Consider the following 23496-nt stretch of genomic DNA (forward strand, 5'->3'; position numbering starts at 1 on the left):
CTCGTTGATCGCCACATCGGATCCAGATCTAGATTCGGATCCAAAACTCGTAGGTCGTTGAATCGAAGCCATTAATTACAAATTCTTTTTTTCTTCCGAACGAATTTGTCAAAATCTATGAAAATGTATTTGGTCATATTCGTTGGTGTGAATATTTTTTATTTATTTTTTTGGGTGAACAGGTATTCAATCTTTAAAACTAAAAAAAAGTAAAAATTTTGTTTGTTTTTTATTTGGATTTCAAATAAAGGAAAATGTCATTGCTGGGTTTGCTCTTTGATATTCAATATGTGTTTGCTCTTTGATCATGGGTTTGATGTCGTAGTTGGGTAGCCTGGGTTTATTTCTTGATTTAAGAATAACATTGGAGAAAAAGTTCTATGTTCTTAGATCTGTAATTTTTTGTTTTTAATTTTTTTATTTAATTAAAATTAATTTAGATGCTGACGTGACATTTTTTATTGACAGAATAGATTTTTTAATTGTTATTTTAATGTGTCGTTAGTCATATCAGTTTTTTCTGTTAGTTAAGTGAGGGTAAGGACTTAAATTCCACGCGTTAATTGGTTTAAGGACTAAAAGTGATAAAATGAAAATGTAGGGACCAAAATAGAAAAAATCCCAAAATATAGGGCCTAAAATATAGGCAATTAAAATTTGTTATTATTATTTTATAATATAAATGATGACATTTGTGTGCCAACAGTGCACATGGTAGTAAGGACCAAATTGATTGCAATTTAAAATTTTAGAGACCAAATTAACTACTTCTAAAACGTAGGGACCAAATTGATTGTAACCCCAAAATGTAAAGACCAAAATGATATTTTTACCAATACATGAAATATAAGTTTAGTAAAAGAAACAAAATTGAAGGGATAGTAAGACTTAAGGGTCCGTTCGGTAATATTGTTCTAGTAACATTGTTTAAGTATTGTAGAAATATGTGTAGGTGAAAATGTATTATGGAAATATGAATTGTGTTGTTTAAACAACGAAAATTGTTGTTTAAACAACACAACCAAACAACCCTTTAATAGTCAAGAGAGAGAGAGTGGCAACCCAACCCTAATGTTGGAGGTTACAAACATTGTTGATGCAACAATCACCACCATCACCATCACCGGTAGTTGTTTTGTTTTGGTACAATATAACTTTTTCCCTTAACTTTCAAAATTTGATTTGTTTAGGTGTGTTATGGGTATTGTTGTTAGATTGGTTTTGATTTAGGTTTTTGGATTTGATTTAAGTATCTAGTTTGGATTTGATTTAAGTATTTGGTTTGGTATGGTTTGTGTTAGGAATGGGTTCCTTTTCTTTTATGTATGTTTTTTTTTCTTGGGTTATAGGCAAAGGTGAGACTAACCTCACCTGTAAGATATTTTTCCGCTAATAAAGTCACCGACATCAATTGGATCTCTTACAAGTGACACTTGGTGGTGTAACTGTAATTAATGTTATACCACTCAATAATTTTTCAATTGGAAAATCTTACTGTTGGATTATAAGTTCTTTATATTCTTAACATGCATGCCTATTTTCATGTTATTTACCGATTGATCCATAAACTCATATTTAATGCAATTGATTAATGATATTACTTTTGGTCTTTGATCACCTTGGAATTTTGCAATAATTGAGAATATATGAAGATAATGTAATCCAATGATAAATATGTCAAAATTCGCATTTAATTAAAAAATATTGAGTGATGTAACACACACACACACACACACATATATGTAAGGACTCAAAATGAAAAGCCCAGGCACACTTAGAATAGTAATGCCTAGATCTTCAAACCAAGCCCAAACAATGAATTTTTAAGAGAGTAAGCTTCTAAGTCAGGTGCAATGTTGAGATAATCACAAGTCTAAGACTAATGGAACCTAAGTAACAAATAGGAATGAATAGAACAAAAATTCAGTGTAAACTCTTCCTCAGGGTTCGACGATAGATCTTGTATTGATAAGTAAGGTTGATATTTCTTTATAGGGTAATTCTCTGTTCTCACACTTGTTTCTTTTTTCTTGGAAAATGTTCATCCCCTCTTTCTGGGGGTTTCCTTTCTTTATATTGTCCATTTCCTTGCATCTCAGCCTTCCATCTGTACGTTTCAAGAGAATTCTTTGGATGCTTATCCCATCAAAATCCTTTTGTATGTAGTAAAAAGAGCTATGAGTTTGTGAAATTACTATTCAGGGGTCATCTTCTCATTAATGCAGCAAGTTAGGTTAGTGCAGAGTATTGAATGCGGAGGTGGGAGCTGTCTTCTTCAGGAAACTTCCTTTCTCCACCCCTGCACGTTTTGTACATTTCCTTTGCCATCCATTCCCTTATCCTTGGGTTTTTTAGGGGTGCCAGTTACCTTTTGGCTCTTTAATTCTCCTCGGGTGGGCATTGCCCTTGGAGTTTGCTTGCCTTTCTTTGCTTCGGTTAGACAAAGTTATCCTCGGATTGGGTTGCTTGGTCCTCGGCCCTCCCACAATATATATATATATATATATATATATATATATATATATATGGTTGGGTCAACTAAAAGAAAGCCCTTCTTTTCAGTTTTTTAAATGCTTAAAATTGATTTATGCAAGGTGTTGGTTACTGGTAAAGACGAGACTAACTTCATTTTTATTTTTCAATTTTTATTTAAATACGAAAACATATATATACTTGTGAATTGTAGACTACCTAAGATATTATTTACACTTTTCAACACTTTACCAATTGTTTCTAGTGACATGGTCATTCTTCCCTTTCTTCACAATTGTGGCTAGGGATATCCATAGGTCGGTTTGGGTTGAGTTTGGATTCTACTCAAACTAGACCCAATTTCAGCTAGTGATAGAATAGAGGACTTGTCACTGACTGTGAGCACCATTGGGTTGGATCTAGTGGTTCTTCGTTTGGATCGAGTTAGTTTCGGTTGAAACCAAGGGAAGCGACGATGAATGAGATCTCACTGAATCTATTCTAGATTTTGATGGATTGCTTCGAATCTTGATAGATCTAGCCCAAATCTTGTCAGATCTTGACAAGATCACAACAGATCTAGCTCAAATCTCAACTGATCTGGTCAAGATATTGCTAGATCTGAGAGAGAGAGAGAGAGAGAGAGAGAGAGAGAGAGAGAGAGAGAGAGAGAGAGAGAGAGAGAGAGAGAGAGAGAGAGAGAGAGAGAGAGTGTGTGTGTGGCAATTACCGGTGAGATTTGTTTTCATCGGATTTCAAACCTCTAACCTGCCACTCAACCCACTGACATCAGTTGTTGACGCCAGAGATCCACCATGGACCGCCTTTCTACTTGGATCGAGTTGGTTCCAGTCGGGTGGCACTAAGTTGGAAAAGTTAGTTAGGGCTCAGTTTGCTTTGGATAGCCTTAATTGAGGCCATTTGTTAATGTCATTGGGAAAGATTCCAATTTCTCTTCTAATTTTCTTTTGAACTTGACTTTAATAATTTAATTTGGATTAGAACAAAAAAAAAAAAAAAAGAAGGCCTAGATCTTTTATTGAACTGTACACAGACCTTCCTTATTATCATTTTTTTTTTTAAATAATCTATATTCACCTACCCAGTAACTTAATATCGCTAAACATGTTAAGACAAATTGATATATTTATACTTTTACCCTCACTTTCTATTTGAAATTCTCATTTTACTGTCACACAAAAAATCAAATACAAATCCTCTGTATCGCTCTTAGTGTTCCATTTTGTACTACACTAATCACAACTTGGTAATGTTTTTATTTTTATTTTTTATTATTTTTTTTTACATTCCTTATAAAATAACCAAAGTTTAAAATGAAAAAAAAAAAAAAAGGATTCATATTAAATTGTTATTAATGAAATATAAAATGGAATACAAAAAATGAGATAAAGGAAGTTGATACAATATTGTACCATACCTCTAATACAACCAATATTTGTCAATGTACTGCTCTAGATACCAAGTTGTATGGTCTATACCGAACGTACCAAGGGATATTGGTTATTTTAGTTAGAAAATAGTGAAAAAAAAAAAAAAAACCCCCAACCCATCCATACTAATAGCCCAACTCTTCAACGATCACTAGATCGTTGCCGATTTTTGGTTTCCTTCTTAGGGTCAGCCCTACCATTAGGCCAATTAAGCATTTGCTTAAAGCCCCCAAATAGAATAAGGCCTCCAAATTTTAACCAATAAAGATATTTCTATACTTGTATGATTATTAATTAGGCTTAGATATTATTCAATAGATATAATATATATATATATATATATAGTAATGTAATGGACACAACAAAATGTTATATTAACTTCACAACATTCCTAAATTAACATGCCAGCTTACACATGGGCTCTCCATAATATCTAATTTTAATTTTTTTCTTTGCTAATTTAGGAATGTTGTGAAATTGTTGTATCCCCAGTATTACTCAAAAGAAAATGTTTACAATAATGTTACCTCCAAAACATTTTCACAAAAAATATTTATAGGTGGAAATTTATTATTGATAGGTAAAAAAGTAATGTCAATGACAAATCTAAATTAGAATCAATAATAGATTACTACTTAAGATTTGTTGTAGAATTGTTGTTTAAATGTTGTGAATGTAGCATTACTCAATTGTTTATCGAAGACCAAAAAAAAATAAAATAAAATTAACAAAGTGTAGCTGGACTATTGTTCACTCATTTCTTGTTTTTTTAGTTCTTTTTTAATTCTTAGTAGCTTAATATATATTTTTATATATATATACACACACACACTAGTACTTAACAAAAAAATAATAAGCTTTATGAAATATTAATCAAGTCTAAAAAATTTTCTCTAGATGAATCTAAATAATGAATAAAAAATTTAGAATATTACTAACATATGAACAAGAAATTTAAAAAATACAATTTTTGTTACACCTAACAAATTAAAAGAATAGAGTTAAGTAAAAGAGAGATGCTACCTTATAACATTTTTACAATAAATCACAGGTGATTAGTTGTTATTGGTTCAAATTTGAAACTAATACTAAGATTACTTTTTTACCCTAACAATAACAACAAATAACAACTTGCCACTTAGGATTTGTTGTAAAAATATTGTAAAAATGTTGTAGATATATCATTTCCCTAAGTAAAAACGATTATTTAATTAAAGTTAAATATATTAAATGTCTCAATTTAAATATCACTTTAACCCAAAAATCCCTTCCGTGGATCCTTCTTCTTCCAACTTCTTTGCTGTTTCTTCCCGGGAACCTTGGTTATGGCTATCTCTCCTCTGTTATGACTTGTGATGAGGATAAAAGGAGAGCCTAAGACTGACGGTTTAGTGCAATCTTTCGTACGTAGCAGACGGCGCGATAGCTGACGGTCATAGGGTCAACTGTCTCCAAGAGTGACGGCATCACTAGATGACGCCCAAAAAGCTGAAGGAAGTAAATTGAGGCTGACGGACCGAGCATAAGTTGACTTGCTACCCACGCTACGTATAACACTACAAAAAAGATTGTTATTTGCGACGAAACTTTTTCGACGACTACAAAAAGCTGTAAAAAAAACTAGCTTTTTCGACGGCAAGTCTCTTTCGTCGACAATTACTCGTCAAATATTAAAACATTTGTGACGGCAAAATGAGATTGTCGAAAATGCCTATTATTTTTGTCGAAAATATGATTTGTTTTGGAGGGAAGTTTTCCCGCCTTACTTTTTACGATGGCATAAAAATGTTCATCGCTAATAAAGTATTATCTATGACGACCAAATAAAAACCGTCGGAACTAGTAACACCTGTGACGGCTTTTGCACGTCGAAAATACAAAATATATATTTTTTAGGGTGTTATTATTTGCGACAAACATTCTTCCAACGTAAATATAAAAGAATGTATTAGTGACAACCATGAAGCCATCGAAAATGGGGAAAGATTTTGGAGGGAAAATTTCCCCCTTACTTTTCACAATATTTGTAACGACATTTATCCATCATAATTAATTTTTTTTTTATTTTTCTAATTGAGTTTGTATTTGCGACGAACATGCTGATTGTCATAAATAGTTAATTTTCTTTAAAAGAAAAAATGTACTAATGATAGAATTGGATTCTTCCCAATAAATAGTAATATTTATATAGTTTATAACTTTCTTGGAAGCGTATTGAATATTTTTATTGATTGAAGTTTTATGATAGGTGGATACAATGACATGCATCCATCTTGTGCTAGAGTTTATTTAAAAATTTGACCATTAGATTGAAAGAGTGGGATAAAATATTGGTTTTGATTGATTTTGAGCTCAATCAAACGGTTGGATTAGGAGAACATAACCAATCAAAATTTTTTGATGTTTTAGTACAACAACACACGCCTATAATGCTCTAGATTCAAACCCAAAATCCAACTGTTGGATTGGAAGAATGTGGTGAGATATTGGTGTTGGCAAAGTATGACAACAATTAGACGGTTAGATTGTGAGAAATGAGTAGTCAAATTTTGCAAAACTTGGTCAATATTTGGTCAAACATGGTCAACCATCGAAGTTGGGTCTATGACCACTCGATAGGATCAAAATAGGTTGAATAGGGAGGTTTTGAGTGGGTTTTAAGTATTGGTTTGTATTTTAGGGTTTTTTTTTTTCGATTATCATGCTTTTTTATAAAATTTTCTTTATCAAATTTTAATAATGAATAGTATATACAATACTGAAAATTATAGAATAATAATGCAAAGTTTATTAAGCACCAAAATACTTGCAACGACAATTCTCTCCACAACCTGTTGAAAAACTTTTAAAAAATGTCATACTAAATATTTTAAAATACTCTTTAATTAAAAATTGATATCAATGAATTTTGATTATGAAATAAGATAATTTTGAAAATTTGTGAGCAGATTAGTACACAACATTCTTAATATTAATTTAACAAAATTTTGTTAATGGGATGTCAAGTGCAAAATGTTTTTCCCATCAAATGGCCGGAGTGGTTTTCCCAAATAAAATACACAAAGTTTATTTTTATTTATTTTTAAATATTGAGATTATATTTCCATAAAATAAATCCACCTAAACAATATTGAGATTATATTTCCCTAACTTTTTAAAAGAATACTTGCTAAATTTTTTTTTTTTTTTTTGCAAGAAGTGAGATTTCATAGTGTTTCTATCTTTTATTAATAATAGTAATAATAATAATTAAAAAAAAGTGATATTTCAAAGTGACCAAAAAAAGAAAGTGACATATTGTCATAAACAAAATACATAATTTTAATAATAATAAAAAAAAAAGTCACATTGCTATAAAAACCCAGCCCCACGTTATATATTGTTGTAAAAAAAATCACACAGTATCATTTTGACTTGCTACCCACGCTATGTATAAGGAGTTGTCTTGCTTCCCACGCTAGATAATATTCGAGGGACTCCTATAAGAAAAAGATCCCGAAAAATACGCCCAAGAGGACTCCTATAAGGAAAGGACTTCTACTCCAAGGGAAAGAGGGATGACCCTCGCTACTATAAAAACCTAAGCACCCTCGCGATCCAAGGTACGCATAATTTACCCTCTCTAGCACTCTAGAACAGTGAGAATAGTTCTAACTTAACCTTCGGAGGGTATTTGGCCGGTACCACACCGGTACTCTCTGCTAGGTTATTCCTTTTCGTTGTGCAGGTGCCATTTGCGATCGTACGAAGAACGTGTGACTCACTAATGTTATTATTTCCGGCATCATCAACTTGTGATTGTAGTTGTTAGAAAGGAAAAACATTACCCACTAGGCCGCTACCCACCACATGAACAACAACCATTTGAAAACTCCTATTCATTTTTTATGCCAACTGATTGTACTTTTATTTATTTATTTTTAAGATTATCTTGTGTAGCTGGCCAACTGACTGTATTTTTTTTATACTATTGAAATGATACTTTATTACATTTTTTTTTTTTTGAGAAGATGATACTTGTATTACATGAGTTGTTGCACATTGTTTTTCTTGTTTTTATGAGCGTCCGTATTTGTTGTGTAATACTTATATTGTGTGTGATAATAAAATTTTCCCTATTTTGAAGGACATATTTCTATTCTAGATTTCGTCATCTCTGGCTATAAATTCCTGTCCATCATAAGTCATAACACACTCTACAACCTGTAAACTTGCCCAGGTTTCTTAGTATCGTATTCAAACAATTTTCTTGGCATGGCACTGGCACTGGCACTGGCACCACCCACCTCTCTAGTGTTCAAAGTTCAAAGGTGCAAACCAAAATTGGTTGCTCCTGCAAAGCCCACACCCTATGAATTCAAACAACTTTCCGATATTGATGACCGAGAGGGTCTTCGATTTCAAATCCCAACCATAGATTTCTATAAATATGATCCCTCAATATTGCAAGAGATCAGAGGCCCAGTGAAAGTCATCAGAGAAGCACTTGCACAAACACTAGTGTTTTACTACCCATTTGCTGGTAGGCATAGGGAAGGACCTGGCCGAAAGCTTGTAGTATAATGTACCGGTGAGGGTGTTATGTTTATTGAGGCCAACGCCGATATTATGCTTGAACAGTTTGGTGACGGACTTCATCCTCCATTCCCATGCTTAGAGGAGCTCCTTTTTTGATGTTCCCGGCCCTGGGTGCATCCTTAATTGCCCATTATTGCTTATTCATGTTCATATACTGTGCCTCTAAAACTCACAAATAGAAAACTCATTAATAAAGGTTAGACTTTTTGAAGTCTCCATAACTTGTGTGCAAAGACACCTGATAGCGAAAGCCGTTTACCAATGATTGTTGTGATGAGCTAGAGTATGAGATAGCCAGTGCGATGACTAAATGAAGATAAGCAATATGCGCGTTGTGAGCTGAGTTCAAGAAGCTAAATACGATGACTGACACGCTTGGGAGTTAGGATCACAAGAGAACAGAAATTAGAAAAAAAAAAATCAAGTTTAGATTGCTTCGTCAGTAGTTACTGGAATGATTGTCATGTGATAAGGATATTCTGCACCATCAGATCACAAGGGATACCATAAAATTTAGGGAGTACTATGCAATATCAAAGCTAGAAAATTTTACTCTTGCCTTTAAACCTGTGCTTAATTACTGGCAGAATTTAGTGAGGGCAAAAAAAAAATGACTGCCTTCCTTTAATGATCTGTATGGTCAAAAAGTGCAGAAGTTAGGAGGGCTTGTGACAAGAACAACGAGGGTGCTTTAATAGAGTAGTTATTGTGTTAGGGCCCGGGAGAGCTAGCATAGGATATACTAGATAGGGAAAGAGTGCTTTGAGAGATGTAGTGAGGTTTTGGTGTATTTTTTCTCACTTCATGTACTATGGTATTGTGACTATTTTTACATACATTGTATTCTTCTTTCTATATATATGATGATGTATGTTTTTCACATTTTCTCTCATGCATTATTTATTTTCTCTTTTTACGCACATGTTTCTTTTTGTATACAACTTTTCTATGTTTCACACTTAATGCCTTGATGAATCTTGTTTAAGTGTTTTAGTTAAGATAGGTTGCAAGTCCGCCATGCCATGATCTCTCTTCTTGCAAAGTTTTTCAAGTGTTCGTAGTAGGGTTAGACTTATGTACTTTTGTTAGTTATGGGATAGTTGTGTCAGACTTTTCTCATAATTGTTGTTTGTAGTTTTGTCACGAATTGCCAAAAGGAGAGATTGTTAGGGTTATTTTTTGTAATTGACTAATTCTTTGACAAAATGCACTTTATTTGTAATTGGGTAGATCTAAGATGAGTTTAGTACTTCAAGAAACATGTTGTTCAAGTCAAGTATTAAAGACATGAAGATTGATCCAAGAAACAAGTGAAGAAATAGATAGCTCGACAGTAGCTCAATATATCGAGAACTATAATTTTCAATTTTTCAGATCCAAATTTCAGCCTAGGCTTTTGGATTTGTTTAGGATTTTATTTCTTACAATCCTAGACATATATAAAGTTTATTTTAAAAAATCATTACACATGGATTTAGAGACCAAGAGATTTATTTTCTCTGTGAGAATCTATTACGTTTGTACACCATAGGGTTTTGTAACCAAGTGCTTCTAGATCTTTATTGATGAAGTGAAGAACTTTGCAGTTAACAACTTCTGTTCAAGTTGTTGGAGTTAATCATGTATTGGGATCTGTACAAAAGGTTAGTCACAAATTGGAGGTTTTTGCATCAAGGGAAAGAACGCTACTACAAGATCAAGTTCAATTAGGTATTGGAGCGAAAATTTAACTGTAGGCTGATATTTAAAAATAGACTAGAGTAGTTGGTAAGATTTCTTATACTTGTAACCACTTGATTGTTGATTAGTGGATTCTTGAAAGTGGTGACCTTAAAATTATCCAGTGAGATTTTTGCCTTGTGAGATTTTCCCCATTTGTCAACAAATCACCGTTTTAAATTTATTTTCTGCTGCATTTAGTATTTTTGGTAATTTTTTGGTGCTTCCACGATTTGCATACAGTTGAACTTAATAAATCAACTTGGGTAATTAAATTAACTAGATGTGAACCCGCATATTGCACATGATAATTATTTTATGGTGGTTTTATTAATTTTTTTTAAAAAAAATTAAACTAATTTAATAAAGAGTAATGTATTTTGTAATCATATTTTTATTTATCATAGGAACAATTATAAATGTAATAAATGAATAATCATAAATTATAAATGTGGGGCATGAGAATTTAAATAAGGTACCTTTGCCACATGTCGTATCCATGATCGAGGAGTCCATTATCGTGATGAGTAGACCACACTCTCAGATAGTAAAGCCATGTCAATGACACATTGCCAGAGGAGGTCCTACTATTGAGAAAAATTTTTGGAGAGGGGGTTAGCCCTGACATGACTGAAGGGATGGTGGTTGCCTCCATATTTAATGTATCTTACCAAACCTCCTGGTTGCATTTATGTAGAGAAGACACCTGAACAATGTTGTTTTGGCCATCGCAACTGACAAGGGATTTGGGAAGGTATCTGATGGGACAAATACTTAAGTGGTGGATTGGACGATCAACAAATGGAGGGCCAAGATTGCCTGAAGGGAGCTATATAATGTGAGAGATCCTCTAAAGGAGGGGGGGGGGGAATCTGTAGAGAAATCACAGTAACATTAAGAACAGTAACTGTAATCAAATCTAAGGTAAATATATTCAAGAACTACTCTCCTCAGACATTGCCGAGGAAGAATTTTTGTGCAACACATTTGTCTATTCATTACTTTTCCTTGCTTTCTTACCATCTTTAGCCCATTGAGAGTGTTGTTCACTTCATTGAAGCCTAACTTTTTAGCACACTCTTAACAAATTTATTGTATTGGGCTCTATAGGCCTTAATCCATTCATTTTTTGGACATAAGAACCAAAGCTTGCCCCTAAAATAAATATAAATTTTGTTGTACCAAAATGAAAACAATACAATTTTTCTCAGAAAGTCAAAAGGCAAGTTAACGAAAAATATTCATTTTTTAATAAATATAAAATTTGGAAATTGTTCTTTTAGTTTTAAACAACCTTTCTTAAACCTTACTTTTTTTGCCTACAATCCAAAATACCGAAAAATGTAACTAAGAAAATTAATAAAACTTAACAAATTAGGAAAACAATTTGTTGTAATTTTATCCACCCAAAACATATTATCAAATAAACAATTATTAGCAAAATCTAAGAATTAAATTTCTATATATGCATTTTTATAAAATAAAAATAATAAAAATAAAATTGCAAAAACTAAAATAAATGGTATTATAGTGTACTTCTAATATAACTATTTAAAGTACTTTGTCCACCACAAAGAATTAAAGTCTCATAGTTTAACATCTAAATTGAGCACTATAAAAACCATGCTATGTAATAGAAGAAATATTAATTTACAATAAATAACAAATTATCTAAATCATGCTATGTAATAAAATAATATTATATTTTTTACATGCTATATTTAATTCTTTATAATGCAATAGGATAACACTTACCAACAAAGTGAACAAAAAAAGAAAAAGAAAAACAATTTAAAAAACAAAATTAAATCGCATTAACCCAAAGTAGAGTTTTAAAGAATGTAAAAAACTATCAACCTAAGGTAGATATGCAAGAAAAATTAAAAAAATCCACCAAAAATTTGAGAGAGAGAGAGAGAGAGAGAGAGAGAGAGAGAGAGAGAGAGAGAGAACCTTTTTGTTGTGAGGGAAAACTATGCATAGAATGGAAGAGATAACGACAAATTTATAGTAAGAGGGTGTGAATAAGAAAAGACAAAAATAAAAGAAAATGAAGAGAAAGAGGAAGAATGATATTAATTTAGATGGTAGTGGAGAGATGAAAAGATAAGGGAGAAATGTTGGAGAAGTAGTGGGGAGATGAAAAGGTAATTGAGGGAGAAAGGTTGGAGAAGTGTAAATATTAAAAAAAAAAGTTAAAAACAATTATAGGAAAATTGCAGAGGGAGAAAGGTTGGAGAAGTGTAAATATTAAAAAAAAAAGTTAAAAACAATTATAGGAAAATTGCAATTTTCCTATAATTGTACTTGAAATAGCTCAATTTTCCTATAATTGGAAAAAAAAGAAAAAGAAAAAAGAGAGAAGATAATGACGTGGACGTGGATATGGCTTAACTGACGCGTAACAATAATAAATTCACGCTTCAGCTTTTAAAATTATATTAACCAGGGACAAACTATCTTTATCCAACACACTCATTTCTTGTTTTTTTTAGTTCTTTTTTAATTCTTAGTAGCTTAATATATACACACTAGTTGTTAACAAAATAATAATAATAATAATAATAAGCTTTATGAAATATCAATCTAAGTCTAAATAATTTTCTCTAGATAAATCCAAAATAATGAATAAAAAATTTAGAATATTACTCACATATGAATAAGAAATTCTTTAAAAAAATACAATTTTTGCTACACCTAACAAATTAAAAGAATAGAGTTAAGTAAAAAGGATTATTTAATTAAAGTTAAATATATTAAATGTCTCAATTTAAATATAACTTTAAATCCTTCTTCTTCAATTTGTCAACTGCTGTTTCTTTATTCGTTTTCTCAGCCGGCGTGAACCTTGGTTATTCCTATATATCTCTCCTTTATTTATTTATTTTTTATTACTTCGTTTTTAATTGTTTTGTGGGCAAAGTGTAGGGGGCTTCTTAATTGGTGTGTGCATATCACATGAACTTTGACTTTACAAAAGTGGAGATTTTTTTTTCTTGTACTTCAAAAGTGAAGGGGGAAAAAAGAGTTAAGATCCCAACAAATCCCAGAAATTGCGGCAAACATTATGTACTTTGTTAGAGCATCTATGGTAGATACGGCAAATGTTAAATATTTGGCAAATTTAATACATATCAAAAAATCCCTTCATGAGATGTTTCAAATCTCATAACTTTTGCCACATGTAAACAGTATTATTCTATTTTGAAACGGTACGGACAAGAATGCTAAAAAAAAAAAAATAAAAAAAAAACTTTTTTTGTTCATTTCTCTGTCTCATCCTTTTTGACTTTCTCTTTTTTCTTTTTCTTGATGTTTGGTGGGAGGAGTTAATATATTATTTTAATGTATAAAATTAAATGATAAAACATTTTATAAATATAATATTGTAAAATGATGTGGTAAAATAATAAATTAGATTTTTGATGTGTCAAAATAATATTTTTTATAAAATATTTGCTATGGATGCTCTTAGAAAGGTTAAACAATGCCCACTAGGCCGCTACCCATCACATGAAGTACAACCATTTGAATTTGAAAACTCCTATTCATTTATTTGGCAAACTGATTGTATTTTTTATTATTATTTTATATTATGTTGTGTAGTTGGCCACCCACTCACATGAGTTGTTGCGCATGGTTTTTCTTGTTTTAATGAGTGTCCATACTTGGTGTGTAATATTTATATTGTGTGTGGCAATATTTTCCCTATTTAATTTGAAGGATATTTCTATTTCTAGATTACGCCATCTCTGGCTATAAATTCCTGTCCATCATAAGTCATAACACACGCTGCAACCTGTAAGCTTGCCCAAGTTTCTCAGTCTCATATTCAAACCATTTTCTTGCCATGGCACAGGCACCACCCACCTCTCTAGTGTTCAAAGTACAAAGGTGTAAACCAGAACTGGTTGCTCCTGCAAAGCCCACACCTTATGAATTCAAACAACTCTCCGATATTGATGACCAAGAGGGTCTTCGATTTCAAATCAACACCATACATTTCTATAAACATGATTCCTCAATATTGCAAGAGATTAGAGACCCAGTGAAAGTCATCAGAGAAGCACTTGCACAAACACTAGTGTTTTACTACCCATTTGCTGGTAGGCTTAGGGAAGGACATGGCCGAAAGCTTGTAGTAGAATGTACCGGTGAGGGTGTCATGTTTATTGAGGCCAACGCCGATATTACGCTTGAACAGTTTGGTGACGTACTTCATCCTCCATTCCCATGCTTGGAGGAGCTCCTTTTTGATGTTCCCAGCTCTGGGGGCATCCTTCATTGCCCATTATTGCTTATCCAGGTTCATGTACTGCGCCTCTAAAACTCATTAATACACACGCACATACATACATATACATATATATATATATATATATATATATATATATATATATATAAAAGCACCACTTGGTGCTTGTTAATTGTTAAGAGCAAAAAAGACAAAAAATTTTGTCAGAAGAAGGAAAAAAAAAGACACCAAATAGTACCTACAAAACTGAAAAAATTGACATAAAGTGCAAAAAAAGACAAATTTTGTCAGGAAAAAAAAAAAAAAAAAACCCATATATGTGTGTGTGTTTACATCTAAATTGAGGTATCATTGGATGATTAAAGTAAGAAAATAAATATTGCATCAATAAAAAAAAAAAATAAATAAATAAATATTGCAACCTATTAACTTTGCATTTTCTATGTCATGATAAACTTTCGAAAACTTTTATAATGAGAAACTTCACTTATACGTAAATACTAGTCGCTGATTTGTGCGATACACGAAATAGTTAAATAAAAATTAAAAGTATTTATTTTGCTTAAAGGTTTATGACTTGACTTGAAAAAAATGTATAATTTGAAAATGAATTGAAATAAGTAATTTTTTGTTCAATATAATGGTGTAGAAAAATTATTTTTGTTTCATATCATTGGTTTCACATAACACATCCCGGAATTTGCTATTCTACGGTGATGACTTCACACAATACTTAACTACAATTAAATCTACTATCCACCACCAATATAATCTATGTTATTTTGATAGTAGATTTACAAATTGCGTTCTCTTATCCTCCATCATTTAGAAAGTAATTGAAGTAATGATTCTATATAGTGTATAAATTTTATTCTTTTACAATATAAAATTATTAAAATAATTAAAATAAAATCTAATGTTCTTGAAATTTTTTGAAATAGAATTTTAAATTTCTTAAAACTTAGTTAATAGAGTTTCTATTTTACCTAAAAGTGAACTATCACAATTAATGAGAATTTAAACATTTTTTGCAAAGAGAAGATAACCATAGGCCCAAATTTTATTTTATAACATTGAATGTTACAGTTAGATCCATACCATGTGTAATACATTAGTCTATTATTATAGTTCCAAATAATATCTTAATACCTATCTATATGAGTTTTCTTTTTAATGACGCCATAAAGGATGGGGTTCATAGAAGTCATTTATGATGTCATTTAAAAAAAAATGTAATTTCAAAAGTCTTTTTATTGTAAATTTTTTTAATCATAAAATAAACTCTATTTAAACTCTAAAGGAAAGCATTCGGAATGATGACATCATTGATACCATATCATGATGGTTGCAAATAGCAATATTATTATTTATGATTAATAGATGAACAATGAAACTGCGAATTAACAATTTAAATACCAAGTTTAAACTACAACAACATATATAAAGAAGACTCCAAATATTGGAAGATACTTTTTCTGCCATTTTCATTATTCAATCAAAACCAAAGTTTCAAAGATAATTGCAATTCAATTAAACCCAATATGTACAAACACATGGATGTAAAGAATTCCAAAAATAAAAACTAAAATATTCAAAGCCTCTGCCTAATACAGTCACTATTTATTTTTATTTTTTCAGATTATGCATTCTTTAGTTCTTTTCCCTTTTATATTTCACCAAACTTTTTCTAATTGACCAAAATATCTCTCATATATGTTAACACTAAATCTGATAAGAAAACTTTGCATACCTTTTGTTTTGAAGGCGCTCCAAGAAACAAAATGAATGCAAGAGACTGTACAGGAGAGTAGTGTCGGAAGAATAATCCCCCCAAAAAAAAAATGTTTAAAATATAATATAGGAATGAAAAGCCGAGTTGAAATCGTAACAAAGAATCCCCAAAAAAAACTATTTGTAATATAATATAGAGTTATGGATTCCTAATCAAATTTGGTTATATATATATATAATTTAAATCTTATTGAAATTAAAAATGATATATATTTGTTGAGTCTCATTTGATATAATTATAGAGTTTAAATCCTATTGAAATTATAATTTCTAATCAATGTTAATATTAAAAAAAATGAAAAAAAAAAAGAAGAGAAAGAAGACGTGATCGATAGATATAAGGAAATATGATAGATTTTTTTTTTTTTTTTTTTTTTAAATGTCATCAACGTAGAAGTTATAAAATTAATGGAGATATATTCTAATTTTTGGGATAGATTTATATTAATGGAGTTATTATATAGTTTGTTAGAATTATCTAAAAATTTCTTGATTAGGTGATAATTTAGGTCTCCTTTAAGTATAGTGGTTGTATGGTACCAAAAAACTAAATTTAATTTTTTTTAAAGAAATTTAATAAATTTTTTGCAATTTGGTGCTTTAAAATCAAAAGAATTAAATAAAATTTAAAAATATAAATAAAAAATGCTGATGTGGAAAATTGTGGAGAGGTTAACCAAAAGTCAAAGGTTTCGGTCATATATATATATATATATATATATATATAAATGAATCTTGGGATAGAAAATTATTGGTACCTTGTTCTTTTGTAGATGGAAAATATGAAGGTCAACAAAATTTTAATGTAATTGGTGACATATCTAATTGCTATGTAGTAAATTTATGAGTAATGCTACTTTTACAATATTTTTATAATAATTTTACAACAAATCTTAGATAATAAAGTTATTATTGTTAAGTAAAATAATGTCATTAGTGGTGGGCCAAATTAGAACCACTAACAATTTATTACTTAAGTTTTTTGTAAAATTATTATGAAAATGTTATGAAAATATTGCGATATAAGCATTACTCAAAATTTATATATATCTCTATAGCATCACTCTTTATTATTAAATAAACCAATAATCATTTTGCTTGGTGGAGATGGGTAGGTGACGCGTCTCAAGTGTGGCGGTTTCATCTTTGCCCTTCGCCTAAACCACACCATGAGTGACGGCGTTGGATTGGTGCAATTCATGATGGCCATGGGCGAGATGGCACGTGGTGCATGTGCCCCCTCCATCTTACCCGTGTGGCAGAGACATCTCCTTCAAGCAAGAGATCCAACTCAAGTGACATGCACGCACCGTGAGTACGATGACATGGCCTCCACCGTTGTTGTCCCAATCCCACTCAACGATGACATGGCCCATCGTACCATTTTCTTTGGCTCAAAAGAGGTCTCTGCCCTCCGGAGATTCATGCCACATCACTTGAAACAATGCTCAACCTTTGAGTTGCTCACCGCATGCCTCTGGCGTTGCCGTACCATAGCTCTCCAGACAAACCCCCAAGAAGAGGTTCGTTTGTTGTGCGTTGTCAATGCACGTGACAAATTTAACCCTCCTTTACCCAACGGTTATTACGGTAACGTTTGTGTGTTCTGTGTGGCACTCACAACAGCAGGAAAGCTTTGTAAAAATCCATTGGGTTACGCTGTGGAATTGCTGAAGAAGGCAAAAAAGAATGTAACAGAGGAGTACTTGCGGTCGATGATTGATCTTATGATAATTAAGGGTAAGCCTCACTTCTATGTGGTTGGGTCGTATCTTGTGTCGGATGTGACACGTGCTAGATTTGGAGAGGTGGACTTTGGGTGGGGTAAACCATTTTATGGTGGGCCTGCAATGGGTGAGGGGAGGGCCATACCCGGAGTGGCTAGTTTCTATATTCCTAGTAAGAATAGTAAAGGAGAGAATGGGATAATAATGCCAATTTCCCTGCCAGTCCAAGCCATGGAAAGATTTGAAAACCAGTTGAATATATTGATTGTTGAAGGACAAACTAGTCACTTATAAGAATTCATTGCTCAAGCATTTGAACCAAATTTACTAAGAGTAGATATCTTAATTTGTGCATGTGCCTTAAGTTTGAATTTTATATCCATTAGTTTTTTTAAGGAATCGAGTAACTTTCGTCCTAAAAAGGGTAGATTCCATTAACTTATGATGAGACTTAAATTAATGTCAATTAGGTCTAAGACATTGATTTGGGCCCTAAACCCAACTTACTCCCTATACATTATTAAGTTCATTAGTTATTTTTCTCCTCTCTTAGGGATCAAATTGGATTAAGGGTTCAAATTGATTAATTTTGAAATGTTTTGGATTTGTTTCGCATTAACCCAAACCTAAAAGTCAGTTAATGAAATTTATCCTAATATTTAAATATTTATTAGTTTTTATTGTTTATTAATAAAGGTTAGACCCTTTTAAAGTCTTCATAACTTGTGTGCAAAGTCACCTGATAGCAAAAGCCATTTACCAATGACTGTTGTGATGAGCTACAGTATGAGATAGCCAGTGCGATGACTAAATGAAGATAAGCAATATGCACGTTGTGAGTTGAGTTCGAGAAGCTAAATGCTATGACTGAAATGAAAATATAGGCAATATGCATGTATTTGATGTTATGTATTACTGCATGCATATTTGAAGACTTTATTTTCATTTTTCTGCTCAACTAAATCATATTCTTGAGGGGCGGTTATTTAACCATGTTTTTCAACTGGGAAATTAATGTCGAAAATGTTTCATACTTTCATGTTGATAAATGTACGTAGAACGAAGTTAACACGCTTGGGAGTTAGGATCACAAGAGAACAGAAGTTAGAAAAGAAAATGTTTTGAACTTTTCATCAAGGGATACCGTAAAATTTGGGGAGTACTGTGCAATATCAAAGCTAGAAAATTTTACTCTTGCCTTTAAACCTGAGCTTAATTACTGGCAGAATTTAGCGAGGGCAAAAAAAGAAAAAAGAAAAAAAAATGATTGTATTCATTTAATGATCTGTATGGTCAAAAAGTGCAGAAATTAAGAGGGCCTGTGACAAGAACTACGAGGGTGCTTTAATACAGCTGAACTCTATTTCAGAGACATACACATAAAGCAGAACTCAAACGGTAATTACAACTTAAAAAAAAAAAAAAAAAAAATCATAAAAAAAACTTACCGGTTTTAGTTTGTCCCTAATACACTTCAATTCTAAAACCTTTTTATTTGCTTCATTTTGACTTTTTAAGATTTGGATTAAATAATTAAATTCGTTAAAATGTTTTTGAAGTTTGGATGAACCCTAACAAGTTCATTTAATATAACTATAGAAAATCTAAATTTTTTTGTTAGCAATATGAATCCTAGTAAAACAGGGAAAATCAGTCATTTAACTTTCATTGGTGATATTTTTAGCCAAAAGTCCTATTTTTGAAATATGAATGTTCAATTAGTGTGTAAAACACTAATTAATGTTTGGACCTTCAATTACAAAATAACCAACACAAGCTTATATTCAAACAATATATGTGCGGAAAATGAAATATAAGTAATACCCAATTTGGCAAACTAATTTAACACATAATTAATCACAAACACAACAATAATTAATGGTTAAAAAGTAAGGGAAGAGAGATGCAAACATAAGGATAACACTGGCACGTGTTATTGAAGAGAAAACTGAAGAACTCGGCGAAAAACCTCTCCGTCACCTTTCAAGCGGTAAAATGACCCACTAAAGAATAAAGTTGGGATACAAGAATAGCAATAGACCCTCCAAACCTAATCTACCCAATGCACCTAAGCCCTCCAAGTTTCTTGCTCCAACAGGATTAAGAAACCTTGTCTTTTTTAGCTTTTTGGATCCCACAATAAGCCCATTGCATCAACCAAATGAATTGGTCATCTCCGAATTGCTTCCCTAACACCAAAATACCTCCTCACTGATATGGGTATGGTGAGATAAAGATTTGGCAAATATACCTCTCAAGAATATGTCAATGGAGATGGTGAGAGTAGAGGAATTTGGAGAATCAAAAGTCTAAGATTGTGGATAAGTCAATCTTGATTTTCTCTTGGGTTTCTCTTGGGTTTCTCTTTGAAAGCTCTCTACATTTCATATGTGTAAGGGTATTTATAGTATTGTACGCGAGAAATGTGAAATGTCATTTTTTTGCATAACAGGGCATTCTAGCAATTCTGAGTCGCAAGTTTGAGTCGCGAGGTAACTGCCTGGCCAGACTGTACTTTTTGTCTTATAATGCTCCAGCTATTGTGACCATTTAGCTTCTTGCATGCTTCACACTTGTGGCATTTTGGCGAGTTGCCAATCGCAAGTCACTCGGGAGATCTAGTCGCAAGAAACCTCCAAATGCACACATTCTTGAATTTTTTCACACTCTCTCACACATAACCTTTACATAATTCCCACCTAAATACAGGGTATCTAATTGCTAAATTACAAGCAAATTTGGTATGGAATAAAGCCAACATATGATTGAATGAATTCAACCTTACAATCTCTCCCTTTGGCTATTTTTTGACAAAACCCTAAAACAGACTCTAGACTTAAAATGTGAGTTGAGAACAGTTGCCAAAACTCACTCACACCTAACTCTAGATAATGTGAAGCTTTTGAACCATATAGACAAGTTTTCCTGAAAACAATAACACAAGATGATCATTGTAAGTAGAAATCTTGAAATGCATATGGAGCAAGCACAATGCGATCAAACAATAAGGAATATAACAATAAAGCATGGCTTGACCAAACATGAACAATCACTATAAATAGTGATCACAATGATCATTCACACAAAGAATGAACATTCAGACATGCAAGCTAATAAGCTCAATGCAAATTATCATTTGCATGTCCAACACTCAACATTTACAAAAACACTAAGGTAGATGCATCAAGGATACAAGATCCAACAAGAGCACAAAAGTAGAGTACTAAAGATAATGCATACATAATCTAAAAGTACTAAAAAACTACGAAGCAAAGGTACATATTAAGCATAGTTTAAATAGCTAAAACATTCAAGCATTCATAACACACCATGTCCAAATATTTTTAAACCAAGTACTAAAGTTATAGAGTACTTAAAAACCAAACCAAAGTACTAATATAAGTGCTATGAAAACCCATAATAGAAACTAAAATCATGAAAGCTATAAAAAAAACTTATAAAAGTTCTCCCCCTCAAGGTAAGGCTCACCCTCAAGAGCTACTCCATCTACTCCCCCTTTTTGATCGGAATGGCTAAAGGGCTAAGGTTGGTCAATGAAGTTATCAAACTTGGCTGCAAGCAAGTTGATCTATTCTTGAATAGTAGTCAACCTGTCAGAGTGCTCATTTTGGACTTCTCGCAAGCCATCAATCCTCTCAAGAATGATTTAAAAAGCATCGGAGGCACTACTGAAGATGATGAGGCTCTGCTCCTTTATCTACCACCAACCCTTTGGGAAGAAGATGGTTGTCATTCAGCTTCAGTCTCGATGTCCATAGGCTGTTCTTGTGTAGGATCAACCTCCTCCTCATCACCTGGAAGACGAACTTTGCTCCTTGTGATTGTTAAAGCATTGATAGCAGGAGGTGTAGGCACGAGGCTGATTCCTTGGGGAGTCTCCACACCTTTTTCATGAAGGATCCTCATGATTAGACGAGGGAGGATAAGCTTAGGCCTTGAGGTTGTCCTTGTTTCATCAGCAAGAATGGAGAATAGATGAGCACTGATGTCAATGTATGTATTCTCCTGCAGTTCCATGAGGAAGATGGCTCTCGCATTGTTGATGGAGGTCATCTTCCTTACCAGATATAGGTTGAACACCATGATGTAGGTAAGACATCGCAAATCCGGTGGGAAAGCAGTTATGTTGAGACATCTCCCCTTTTTAACACCACCAATATGAGATTGAATCGTCTCTATGGAGAGCATTCTGTCCTTAAAGTGAGTGAAGTCATGTTCTACATCTCAAAATCCAAGAATCTCATCAATGTCCTCCACTTCAATGGTGAATTCATGGCCTCTAACCCAACAGTCTATAACATCCTCTCATAGGATGGCATGGGCGTAGAATTCCCGAATCAATAGTTCACAAACCCTTGGGAGATCACTAAGAAGCCTTTCCTAACCTCTATCCTCAAAAAAACTTGGGATAAAGTAGTCCTTGAGATCAACAAGATCCACAAACCGCTCTGATATGATTGGAGCTTTCACAAAGTGCTGGTTGTATTGCTCAAAATGTTGGGTGGAGCGAAATAGAGACGCATCCATGCGTTTCCTCTTGTCAGCACGCTGAGCGGAGGTTTTCCTTGGAGCCATCTATAAAACAGAGTAGCAAAGACCATAAAACAAAGCACAAAATATGGTAACAAACTTAATTAGTAACAAGTTAGTACCAACACAATAAACTATGAATTAAAGCCCTAAAAATGAATTTCAAGCAGTAATTCAAAAACAGATTGACATGTGAAGACGTATAATATCAAGACATGATAAAATCATGACATTAAGCACTCAAACATGTCAAAGTGTGTGTGTACATTAATTGCAAAAGTGTGTAAACTAGGGCAAAGTGTAAAGAAAAACACATAATCATATATTATTTCAAAATCAAAGAAACATGATTAACCCTACAAACTTTGTATTCCATAGAATCCAAAGAGACACACAAAAACATCTAAGAGACATTTTATCATGAACATGATATACACAACACAACACAACACAAAACACAATATAGTGCATAAAAATGAAGCACAAAAATGTAAAACATATAGAATAGGCATTATACTAACAAAACCAACAAAACCCATAAATCAACCAAATGAATTGGTCATCTCCGTACTACTTTGCAAACACCAAAATACCTACTCATTGATATGGGTATGGTGAGATAAGGATTAAGCAAATTTACCTCTCAAGGATATGTCAATGGAGAGGGTGAGAGTAGAGGAATTTGGAGAATCAAATGTCTAATATTGCGTATGAGTTAATCTTGGTTTTCTCTAGGATCTCTCTCTCAAAATTCTCTCTGGAAGCTCTCTAAATTTCGTGGGTATAAGGATATTTATAGTAGTGTACGTGAGGAATGTGAAATGTCATTTTTCTGCATAACAGGGCATTCTGGCGACTCAGTCTTGTGAGTGGAATGAGTCGCGAGGTAACTGCCTGGCCAGACTGTACTTTTTGTCCTGTAGTGCTCCAGCTGTTATGACCCTTCAGCTTC

At 32.5% G+C, this 23496-nt stretch overlaps 1 protein-coding gene across 1 annotated transcript; it reads left to right on the forward strand.

Annotated features, from left to right (window-relative positions):
• The first annotated feature begins 13979 nt into the window (after window positions 1–13979).
• Window positions 13980–18666, forward strand: LOC126699345 (benzyl alcohol O-benzoyltransferase-like). The gene is made up of 2 exons (XM_050397098.1): window positions 13980–14526; window positions 17382–18666. Exons 1-2 carry the CDS (start codon window positions 14071–14073, stop codon window positions 18285–18287), a joined length of 1362 nt encoding a protein of 453 aa, XP_050253055.1. The 5' UTR covers window positions 13980–14070; the 3' UTR covers window positions 18288–18666.
• The last annotated feature ends 4830 nt before the right edge of the window (window positions 18667–23496 follow it).

The sequence above is a fragment of the Quercus robur genome, chromosome 9, assembly GCF_932294415.1.
Source record: "Quercus robur chromosome 9, dhQueRobu3.1, whole genome shotgun sequence".
NCBI classification, from domain to species: domain Eukaryota; kingdom Viridiplantae; phylum Streptophyta; class Magnoliopsida; order Fagales; family Fagaceae; genus Quercus; species Quercus robur.